Source organism: Tympanuchus pallidicinctus, unplaced genomic scaffold (assembly GCF_026119805.1).
Source record: "Tympanuchus pallidicinctus isolate F22 unplaced genomic scaffold, pur_lepc_1.0 scaffold28, whole genome shotgun sequence".
Taxonomy (NCBI): Eukaryota; Metazoa; Chordata; class Aves; order Galliformes; family Phasianidae; genus Tympanuchus; species Tympanuchus pallidicinctus.
The window spans coordinates 5,852,532-5,864,618 of record NW_026294745.1 but is presented as its reverse complement, the minus strand read 5'-3'; the positions used below and the strand labels follow the sequence as shown (position 1 = coordinate 5,864,618).

Below are 12,087 nucleotides of genomic sequence, written 5' to 3'. Positions count from 1 at the left end.
TTTTCCTTCCAACGAATGCAAAACAAAGCAGGAGCTCCCCAGGTTTTTGCAAAATGGTGTTTTTCAAATATTTTGACTGCACTGGGAGCATCAGAGAAGTGAAATAAACACCATCCCTTGCAGGGCTCTGATGGGGTGAGTGGCTGTTTGTGATAGCACTTATTTCTCAGTGGCACCAGTCAACTTGTCTGTCCCCTCTTCCTGCATCCTCTGCCCTGTGCATCTTCCAACCCAGAAGGTCTCAGAGTGGCCCAGCAACTGCTTATAACTGAGGCTGGGTTGAGAAGGGAACATTGTTTTTTGTGTGATTTTGGATTTGCATTACTAGCTGTGCTGAATAAACACAAAATACAGGCCACTGCCATACTCAGAATAAGAAAACATGAGTGAGGTGGAGGAGCCTAAACATAATCTTAATAATCTTAGAATCAAATAAACTCCTGCTGCATAAAGAAATTCCTGCTTTCAGAATCTGAGCTTTTCATAGTTGTAAGAGTTAATCTTACGTGTGCTACATCTGACTAACCTTCCTTTGTAAAGACCTTGCCAAACACTAATTTAGACTACATTTTTTTGCTGGTTCTAAAGGAAAACGTCTGGTGGAAAATGTCTTCCAGACACTAAATTATTTTTATACCCTTGCCAAATTTCAAAAGCAGCAGAAACACTCTGCTTTGCTATGGCAGCATCCTGGGCTGATGCACATGTTGAGTAGGCAGTTCTTGCCATTTAATTGCACTGCAGCTATCCATGAAGCTGCATGTTATTCAAACCAAAGCACACAGCAGTCTGAGCTTCCACTGCCTGAAAGGTGCCCCGTGCAGACTGCTCAGAAAGTCAGGCCACGCTGCTCTAGTGTACAATTTGCTTTTCTGCTTCTCAGATATTTGCAAAGCATGCAAAGCATGCTATTGTTGACCAGCATAGAAAACTGAATGCCTTTTTCACCCTGCACAAATGTCACGCAGTCTGATCACTGAGCACATCCTACCACGGCCGCTGTGGCACAGCACCAGGGACAGGCTCACTTCTGGTGACATCTGCATGGCTGCCCTTCCATTACCACTTCTATTTGGTAGGGAGATGTATTAGATATTGACTGTATATAGAGGAGACTGTCCATAGACATAGACATCCATCGCCTCCTGAGAGGAAGCCCTTTGCTAACCTGGCTGCCTGTGTTCTCTGTGCACTGTTCTAGAGAGGCCTCGATGACATTACACTTTTATTTCTTGCTTTAAAAAGCATGTGAGATCTGACATGTTTGGAAGCGTCACACCGCGCCCTGTGCTGAGCAGCCTCACTGAGGCTGCACCAGAAAATGCTTTTTCCATCTTTGCTGCTCCAATACTTTGAGGATATTGCTCTCTGGCCCCAGTGCTGCTGGTGCTGGCTGGAGCTAACCTACAGCTTCCAACTGATTCTCCTGAAATGCAGCTCAGAATATGGCTGTGGAGGCCATCAAGCATATCTAAACAACTTTTAATTTGAGCCCAGCAAGCATTTTATGCTTCTTGCTCTAGATACTGGCTTGATATAACGTGTTGTGTGTGTTTTAGCCACAGCCCATCCTCACTGCTGAAAATGCCAGGACTGCACAGGGTGGGCTGTGGGGAGAAGCGAAGATGCTTTGATAACAGCGCACTCAGAAATGGGACCAGCTCTCCGAGGTGTGACAATTCTTGTCCTGGCTGGAACGTGCCACTGCAAAGGAGACCTCACCAGATGATGCTAAGAGTAAACTTCAAGCTCTTGGCCTTGTAAACGTGCCTCCCATTTTTTCCTCTGCTTTGCTTGTTCCTCTGGTACCACGTTGGCATTTAGCAGTGTTTTTTTACCATTTCTATGTGATGCTCTTGCTCAGCTAAAAGTAGCAGGGAGCTATCTTTGCCAGGATTAGAAATGCCTTGGGCCAAGCTTGGCACCTGCTGCCACTCCAATGCACCAAGTCGTCAGCAGTGTCTGCTCAGGCTCATTGCATTCAGCCAGGGCAAAGCTCTCTGGGGAAACTCCAAGTCTCCACCACACTGCAGCTTTTGTTTGCTGTTTGGGGAGGAAATGAAAGCTTCAGTTGTTAGTTGGCCAATAATTCTAATTACTTTTGGCCATGAGGCCTGGCTCAAGCAATGGGGTATTTTTTATTTTCTTTCCCAAGCCCCAAGAACAAGAGACACGTCCACCTTATTTAATTTTAATCCCATCCAATGCAGCCAGACTTTTGCTTGATGGCTGCAACCTGTGGATTGCAACTGCATTTTACATCTGCATTGCCTGCCAGTGACCTGTTTCCAATTACAGCCCCTCTCTGCATACAGCTATTTCCTCAAGTCGTTGTGTTCCATTTCACTCCATACATGCCACCCTGCTATGCACGGCCTGCAGCGTGATCTTCTCCTTCCTCATTTAACGCTCTCCTAGAAGATTCTAGTCACTTCTGGGCTAAAAACAGAGGTTTTTCTCTGTCATCCTTATGGTAGGCAAAACCCAGAAGCCTCTACCTGCCTGTTTGTAGCTGGCCTCCATCTTCTGTTCATCTGGAGGTAGTTTAGTTAGAAACACAGATGGCTGGAGAGGGTAGGGGAGCACAGGGCAATTTTCACAAAGCTTTCAACAGATTTGAATATTTGCTTTACTTGGGAAGATTTAAGCAATTTTTGTTTCTAAATTGCGCGTTCTTTTGACTGATGAAAACCAAACTATTTGTACACTGGGTGTTTCATATGCAGGAGCTATGCTCTGATCTGAATCACTCCCCTCCGTGGTGGCCAGGCACTGCAGCATGCTGTGGAGACATAGTCCAGTTGGAGAGAGGGCTAAAGAAAGTCCAATAGCCCAAGTCTCACAGTTTGTGAGCATCTCCCCAGACACCGTGGCAACAGTTCTGAGTAGAAGGAATCAAATCTCAAGTTGCCATCAGAAATTTTTGGGGGAGTGAATCTATATAACTTTAGCCTTTCTATGAGTTAGTTTCTGACAGGAAATCAAACTGTTCAGTGGAATCAATAGCAAGCCACAATGAGGGAAGAAAAAGTTAAAAAGAGGACATTCCAACCCATTAACCTTTTCTATCCTCATTTAAACTGAGAGGTACAGGGCTCTCCTCTCTCCTATCTTTCTTGAACTTGCGCAGTATTTCCTTCTTCGCTTAATCTCAATTCTCCAATGAGGAAAGACCTCTTCTCCTTGGAAATCTCTCTGCTCCCTCCCCACAAACCCAAGGAAGAGCTTCCCCTGCTTCAGCCCAGCCAATGGGATCTTGCCTCCTATGGTAACAGCTATCCCTCTGCATCCCTTCTGAATTAAACGCTGAAGTGCAAACTTGCTCTCCTTTCTGTAGTCTCCTCCATATTCATTAGGAATAGTCTTGGAGACACATCAGGTTTTTTTTTCCTCTCTCAATTCAATTGAGAGTCAATAATCATTTGTTAAGTCTTCCAGTGATACAGTGAAAGAATGAAACCCACCACAACCAAGGTGGAGCAGATGTCCCTGTCCCCTGGGCAGACTTACCAGGCAGCCTCTGAGCCCCCATGTCTTAGAGAGAAGTAGTAATGAAAAGGTGCCTGAAAACTTGTAATCTTGCCTTCAACACACCCCTCAGAAGGCACCACAAACTTTGTATAGAAGATGTTAACTGCCTTAAACCAGCCCCTCCAGCCATAGATATGAGAGAAAAATAGTAACAGGTCACATAGCGCATTAACACTTGTTTTCTGCACTGTTGCATGAAGAACAGCTGCACACCAAAATATTCCTGCTTCAGTCATGATCACGTTCAGCTATTCTTCATGACATCCTCACATCACATTCACCCAGTATGTAAATAACACTTGTATTTCGTGGTTTCATATTTAAAACTAAAAAATAAAAAAAGATGAATATGATTGTTTCCCTTCAGTCCAGCAGGCACATTTAGCTGGTAATCATCTGCCCTAGCCATTCCTTTTAATAAAATGGTCATGCAGATGAACATCTGATGTTCTCTGCTTGCTAAATACAACACAGAGTGCAATACTGACTACACACGATGAAACAGTCTAACAGGGCAAGAACAATGTTACTGCTCAGACCAATGGATTTCATTCCTGCTATTTAGTTACTGATGTGAAAAAGCACATCAGTATGCACTATTCCCTACGGAGGGAAGGCTGGCAGGACTTCGAAGAGGTCTGAACTCTGTTTCCACTTTCGTGGTGATCATGGGAGGAAGACAGGTCCTTCTCCAGCTGACTTCCCACTACATGAGCCAAGACCTTCCCTTCTCTGGGTCTAACTCACTCGTGGGCTTGTTGTTGTTCTTGCTGTCTCTCCTTTTCAGGCAGAGAACGTGCCCCAAAAGGAGCTCATCCAACGTATGCGGTGACCAGGAGGTTAGTGCTAATGGCTTCAGCAATTTCTGTTTCTCTCTTTCATATTGGCTGTTGCACTGTTTATCTGACAATGTTTACTGGGGCATGTTCTGAGTTGTAGAATGGGATCCAGAACTCCGCTGTTGATATCAATGAGCTCCAGCTCGTGGTGCCAAGTCGGGAGAATGAAAACAACAACCACTCTGTCAGCCGGGAGCAGGCGGGTAAGCGCGGCGCACCCCAGCAGCAGGTCAGGGCACCCCGCGGCCCTGGCCTGCTAATCAGACCATTGCTCTCCCCACCCGCCTCGCTCATGCACAGCTGGAGAGCTGCTTGACAGCAGAAAGGCTTTGTTGTGGGAATATCCCTTGTGCTCTCCCCCCTCCCTGGGACGGCAATTCCCCTGGCAAGGAGCACACGGGCACAGCTTCAGGACACTGCCAGCAGAAGCCGTCCTAGTACACAGTGTTGCAGAGACACTGGGTTAGCAGAGCTAATGTGTGTGCTTCAGGCTGCTACAACGGCAGCTTATAATAATCCCTAAATTGTGGATGGCTCATCTGCCCCATGCTTAACCATGCCTGGAAAGGGATGAGTTTTATAATGCTTACATTGGCTTTGGACATATCTGACTGCTGGAGCTGACTTTCTGAAGGGCTTTTCAAGTGAGACTGCCTTAGGTGCATGTTTCCAAAACAAGAGCAGGAGTTCCCCAGCCAAGCTGCAGATAACGTCACTTGCTGCAATTTTGAGTTACAATCAATGAATTCTATTAGCTCTCCTTTTGGGGGAGGGCCAACAAGGAACCACTTCACAATACATTGCTACACACCATCAGTTTCCCACTAGACCATCAGCTTTTACACACAATTCTCAAAGCCGCATCTTCCTCAAAAGCTAATTACTTGCTTCCAAAGATCATTGAGAGGATCACAGCCAGGAGCCACAGGCAGAGATATCCTGGCCTGGACCATAGGATTAGGCCTTGAGGATGCAAGCAGGTGCATATACCTGCAGCATACGGCTGCCTGTGGGAGCAACATTGTCAGGGCTCAAGCAGGAAATGCTTGCACTTCAGAGAAAAAGCAGAGCTCGCCATTATCAGGACTGAGTAAATCTGGATTAAAAAAAAAAAATCTGATCTGCAGGAAAAGCTTGTGCATATCGTATGGTGGATTTCAGTTTGGGTCTGTCTTTATCAAACGGCAGACTCAAGGTCATTCCTTTCTTCCCCTCATCCCCCTCCGTCTTATTTTTAAAAGCTTGTATGTTCAGGAGAGCAAACTTGGTCTGAGCTTAGTTCTGACCGGTGTGACAGCTTGAAGTGGCTCTAGCTTGTCTGGGGAGAGAGGGAAAGGCAGTTGTCATAGAGGAGCTAGGAACAGACGCTTTGGACTCTTCTCAGTTGTTTTTACATGGATTTTCTCTTCTCAGTCACTTCCTGCACAGGCAGCACAGATCAGTCTCCTCAGGATACTGACCCAGACGTGCCCTCTTCCACCTCTGCAGTGACCACTGAGACAGGGAGCGATGAAGTGTTTATTATTTCTGCTGGACCTGGAGCCAGTGGACTGAGCTTTACTACCTACAGAATACAGGTAAGAACGCTCCTAGACATCACTAGAGACATAGCAAGGCACACAGCGTCCTTCTTGGACAGCACTTGTCACATTCCTTCACTCACGCTTGCTAGTTTGCAGGAGTAGTAGCAACCAAGCCAGGCAGTTCTCCCAACTATCAGGCAAAGCTGCTACAAAAACATGTGGGCTGTGATCCCTCAGCCAGCATCTTCTCAGCTTTCATAAGATCAGGTCTACAAGTCCACCTGGGATATTATAATAGAGAATGCAGAGATATGCCACCAAGCTGAAGCACCAGCTGTCAAGAAATATCTGTTAATTACCAAAGATAGTATTCCGTTAAATACAATATGTAGTTTTGAGGATCACTTGTAACAGCCAAAGGACCTAGGACCAGACCCGTTCCTGCACACCACTACCAAGTGTTTAGGCAAGTTGTTCAGCTTCTCAGTTTGTCAGAGAGTTCTGTCACTGTCTCCCCAGCTCACATGAAGAATTAACATCTATTCTAAAAACCAAACCCTTAAAGGGAAAGCATTGGCACCCTTTCAAATATACACACACAAACCTAGATCATTTTAGTAACCTTCCTTATTTTAGCTTCTTCCTCTTCGCTCCTAATCACTTACTTAGAAGTAGATGATAGCAGCCAGATCTGACACTTCTGAGCACTCTCCTCATCACAAGTTAGCGATTATCAGTGCAAGTTCTTTTCAAGTCTACATTAAAACCTTTCCAGGTCAACACTGTCCAACATCCTCCTTTTTTTCCCCCACAAGAGGGGAAAGAACCATTGTAAGGAGCTCGCCTACCCCAAGACAGTCCACCTAATGTTTCTAATCACAGATTACAGAGCAACAGCATTCTGTATCCCTGAAGTTGATTAGCAAGTTACCCACGGATGCAGGCTGATTAGAAATTTCTCTCACTAGTACAAGACATATGCTGAACTCCTCCTCCAATCAACCACACTGATTAACAGCAAAGAAAGACAAGAATAGGAAAAAGCTCCGGTGCTCTGCCTGACTGAAGCACGTTGCTTTCTGAGGAGCACAGCACATGCACTGTATCAGCACCCAGATCAGGCACTCTTGAACCCCTCTACTTCTTGGTCCTGCTTTCCAGCAGAGAGAGCTTCACCGTGTGGCAACCACTTACAAATACAGTTTCTGGATAAGGAGAAAAACCCATTTTCCTTCCTCTTCCCCCTCGCTAGTCAGAAGGAAGAAATGCTCAAAACAAAACACAAGTACGCATAGCAGACTTATGTGTATATATACACACAATATAGCATTCAAGCAATTCTAAGAGCACATAACCAAAGGATTAAAGTGATCCGCCACCGTATCAACTCAGAAGGCTGTTCCTTCTGTTATGTGTTTTTGCATACAAGGAAGCAGTACTAAACCCTCAGAAGATCCAAAAACATACCTGGGAAGGGTGAAGGGCCACGGTTAGAAACACGGGCTCCTTGAGCACAGCTGCAGGCCCTCCTCTCTGAGGGGGGCAGAGATTGGGCCCAGCAGGCCATCTGCACACCTGCACTCCAGCTAGGATAACGGAGGGCTACTGAATGTTAGAGGTAAAAATGAGTTCTGTTCACAATTTAGTTTCCAGGTGTGTGAATTCTCAGGGTGTGAGATGCATCTCAGCTGGCCACCCAGCTCCTGAGTTTTGTCCCTGAGCCCTGCAGAAGCCGGGTGCGCGGCCCAGTGTCTGCAGCCCAGCACCGGGCAGGCAGGAACTGGGAAGTAATCCTCACATGGAAAGATGTGTGAAACCCCGAGTCTGTAGGGCACAGTAAATAACGTCTTCAGATTCGTCTCACCCCAAATGCTCACTTAAGTAAAGCAACTACAAAGAGCCGCCGTGAGGAGCTGCAGGGCCGTGAGGCTGCCCTCAGCCTCCTCTACTCCAGCTGAACAAGCAGAGGCCTGCAGGTGCTGCCCACACACCTTGCCCTCCTCACAACCTTTGTAGCCCTCCTTTGGACGTTCTTCATTAGTTACATGCCCAGTTTGTTTTAAAGCATCACTCAGCCTTTGGCTAGGTTACAGCTACGATCTGCCTTCTATCCAGACAAGTGTCAGATGAGTAGGTTTTGGGTACTTCAGACATGTTTTTTGCTAAAAGATTTTTAAAAATCTAGAAAGTACGCTATTAATCTCAGTAGCTGTTCCAGTGCAACTGTCTCGAAATCACCAAAATAATAAACCCTAAATAGCCTAAAGAGGCTTCTCAGAAGAAGACAGCTGAATTACTATGCATTTATATAAAGACTGTTACTTTAATCAAACCCAAGACTAAGAACTTAACATTGAAACAAATTTATCCAGAGCATGAATAGAACCTCTGCCAGCTTCCTGCAGAGAAGCTCATTTCTCGCCTCTCTGCCCATCCTTTTCCAACATGACATTGTAAGGAAAGAGTTTCTTTGGTTTGTGGAAACTTGGGAGATTTTGTTTATCAGAAATAACAAATGAGAAGCTTTTTGTCTCTCCGACCTTTTAAATCCAGGACACTGTGGGATTTATTTCAGACTCTTTTTAAGAAATGTGTAAACTCTAGGAATGTGGATTTTGCATTCTTCTCATGACAGCCATGTTCGCACAGCTGAAAATTAAAAATACGTGCAGAGTTATGGAACAAGGGGCTTATATTAACAACAGGTGAAGCATTAGCGAGCACAGAAAGAGATTCATAGGACCATGAGGCATTCTTTACCTTTTCTGCTTCTAAAACCACATACATTTTAGGAAGAAAAATTGTGATTTTAAAATCAATATAGGAACATACACAGTAAGTAAGCATGGGATCCTTTACAAGTTTGCCATAGTTCATTCCTGTGTCAGGGCAATTCTCATACATAGAGCTGGTGAGAATGATTTCACGTGCTCAGCTCCTGACTGCCAATTTTACACCTGTCTAGACATCTTATGCTCCTGGTAAAGCATGTTTTCCACCCAAAAAAACATTTCCTATGTGAACTGAAAATCCCCTTGGCTCCACTCTGGGCCTTGTGTCTCGTTCCTTTTACCACAGACACTGAGAACAGATTACTGCCTTTAAAAAAAATTTATTATTGCTTTAGTTCTTCCAAAACTGAGACTAAAGAACACCACTTACTTCAGTCTTTCTTCTTGAATTATGCATTTTTTAGACTTCTAAGTCTCTTGCTTCTAAATTTCTTTCAGTGGGCCTCATTCTCCCACCCTGGGGGAATGTTCCCCATAAAGATGCAGCTGGAGCCTTCCAAGAGCCAAGCAGAGAGGAGGAATTATGTTTTGCACAGCAACGTTTAGTACTGTAATCTGTCAGACACATAAAATAGCTAGAGCTTCATTGTGTTGGATATGCAGTTAGTGGCAGGATTCTGTTTCTTACATAAGCGGAATTTCCCAATTCAACATGAAACCTGAAATTGAAGGAGCAAGGTAAAACTGCTGCTCAGGGAAGCCGCTGACTCCAAGGCAGCATGTTGAAAGAGAAACAAGTTGCATTCCTGTGTCTTATCTTGAGAAAAAGAACCACTGAAAAAATTGGTTGCTTGCAGTAGAAGTCGCTTTTTAATGTGTTTTTAAAACCTGTTGACAAAAGACATTGCTAACGATACTGATTTACTATTGCAGGACAAAAACCTAAAAAGAAGTGTCACAAGCCCAGGCTCCGTGTCTGACTGGGTGACGCCTGGTCACACGGCCGCAGGAGCAGATGCTGTTGAGAAGAGGAACGTGCAGACGGAGAATCACCATCCCAGGCAACGCACGTGGAGTGCCCGCACTTTCCATGACTTCCTGGCTCCAATACCACAGCTACAAAAAAAGTGGTGTAGCTGGACCACCAACAGCCCCTTCACAAAGCTGGTTGACAACAGTGTAAGTCTTGCTAGGAGAAGAGCATGGGGTGATCAGCTTCAGTGCCCCTACTTTGCTCCTCTAACCTGCAGGTACAACACACATCTTGGCCCATCTTGCTTAGTGTACTGGGAATTCTTTTGCCTAACTCTATTGTAATTTACTCTGGCCTTCCTGAAGTGCTAAGAAGCTGCATTCATTGAGTTTTCTAACATATATATATATATATATATATATATATTTTTCCCCCTGGTGACACCTTAAATTTGACATATTGCTATTGCATAGTAAAGAATCTGTAGACATGGGATATATATATAGGTCTCACTGACCATTGCCATCAAAGCAACAGAGCTTGTTACAAAGATAATAGAGGATGTTCTTTGATGGTGGTAACAGACTTTTGCAGAAGAAAATATCTTACCTGTACCATAACAAGGAATTTAAACTTTCAGTTAGTTCCCTTGGGATCAATGCTTTTTAAGAGAGTTACTTTTCAAAGCATGACTACTAATTTATTATTATTTTGCCCAGGGTTTTCCTACAGCTGCAAGAATCCAAGGTGTTCCAACCAGAAAGGTGATTTCAGCCACCGAGATAGAGGGACCTTCAGAAACGGTTTACTCCGATTCATCTGTCAGCAATGCCTCATACCCCCTCACTCTGTCTGCACAAAGGCAGCGGAAGCTAAGCTCCTGCAACCTGAAGAAATCCAGGTTTGGAAATCATTACTTTGGATTTTTAGCTGGTTCCCCTGACAACAAACGCGTGAGGTCCTTGGATTCCTCCAGACATCTAGGGGCAGCATCTCCAGTTAACAGCCAAAGCCCCAAGAGCGCTCTAGAGAGCTCCAACCCCTTGAAAATCAACTTGGCCAATGCTTCAAAAACAAAGGACCTTGGGGGAGAAGCAGATAAAAACAAACCAGTTTTTGTCATTTCTGAAGAAGGAGATGATCAGCAGCCTCTGGTCCTAGCTGAACATCTTAGTCAATGTGGAGATCATCTGTCTGAACCAAATGCTGTGTATGCAGTAACAGTGCCAGATAAACAACCAGTGGTTCTGACTGTGGAGGGCAACAGTTCTGCCAGTTCAACATCAAATCTTCCATTCTGGGCAAAATCTCCTGGTTTGTACAAAGGTCAGGTGAAGGTCCCTAACTCTTCCAGGGACCAGCAGAGCTCATCAGTTGTAGATGCTAATAGTAGTGAGACCTCACAGAACTTTGATACCCTGGCTGCTCCTACACTATGTCAAGCTTCAGTCCAGTGATACTCTCAGAAAGACCGAATCACCCGTTCACAAAAAGAGAGGCAGCAGGCACACGAACAGAGTGGAAGCAGTGCCAAGCAGTTGTGTGATTGACAGCTATACATGGACACAGCTTTGTTCACAGAATAGTCTTTGCCTCACCACTGGGATTACAGCTACACCATCCTCCCTTTTACTCATTAACCTCAAACCTATTCTTCTGCATGGAATTTTGATATGCTTTATTCATGAAAGCATCTGAAAAGGTATTTCACAATGCAGGAAATCTTGTCTGGAATGAGATATGAAAGTCATTTGAGATGGTTACATCATGGTTTATATCTGAAATGTCAGTCCTGTGTCACTGTGGTACCACTTGAGTCCTTCTGGTAGAAGCTATGAGTTAAATTGTGCTCATAGGTGTGCCTGTTCAAATTAGAATTCCTCTTGCACGTTTGCATACTGTTTTGTAAACAGTTCTAAACATTTCATAACTTCTGCACTCTAGCACAAAGTTTACCAAGCATTAACATCTCTAATACTGAAAATCATGATTATCTCACATACTAACTCATTAAAGAAGAGTACAGATAAGCTGAGCAAAACTATACTGTATTACTGTGCTAATTTTATTGAAGCCTGATCTAGCTTTATTTCTGTTAGATCTACATAAGCTTACAGTGCCTCAGTCCGCTACATTTTTAAGCAACTCCTCCTGGCAACAGGAACACGTGTACAAAGATACTGAAATACTCATTAGGAACAGTCCTCAGCATCCAACACTTGGATATTTGCAGCTGCTCTGATCCTATATTCACCAACTATTTATTACTGGTAACGCACACTGACTGGAGAACTATTTCCCTTCCTTTTGCAGGCAAGACTTCAGAGGCAAAATCAAATACAGCAAACTTTGAGTGATTTTTTTTTTTCTTTTTTTTTTTTCTTTTTTTTCTTTTAGAAAATAAGTACCTGTGCCACTCTGATTACAAATCCAGGGCAGTCAGTGGAGCACAGAACCAAAGGGAAGCTCGCTTGTCCTATTGCCTTTAA

The 12,087-nt window shown here is 44.4% G+C and overlaps 1 protein-coding gene across 2 annotated transcripts in view; it reads left to right on the top strand.

Moving 5' to 3' along the window:
• Window positions 1-11,969, top strand: part of LOC128084639 (uncharacterized) — a 30,331-nt gene extending 18,362 nt beyond the window's left edge. For both annotated transcript variants that reach the window (XM_052690921.1, XM_052690920.1), the window contains exons 3-7: window positions 4,319-4,370; window positions 4,471-4,573; window positions 5,784-5,947; window positions 9,559-9,804; window positions 10,318-11,969. In XM_052690921.1, coding sequence (XP_052546881.1) covers window positions 4,319-4,370; window positions 4,471-4,573; window positions 5,784-5,947; window positions 9,559-9,804; window positions 10,318-11,055 — 1,303 coding nt within the window. In that variant the 3' untranslated portion in view covers window positions 11,056-11,969. The remainder of the gene's footprint in view (window positions 1-4,318; window positions 4,371-4,470; window positions 4,574-5,783; window positions 5,948-9,558; window positions 9,805-10,317) is intronic.
• The last annotated feature ends 118 nt before the right edge of the window (window positions 11,970-12,087 follow it).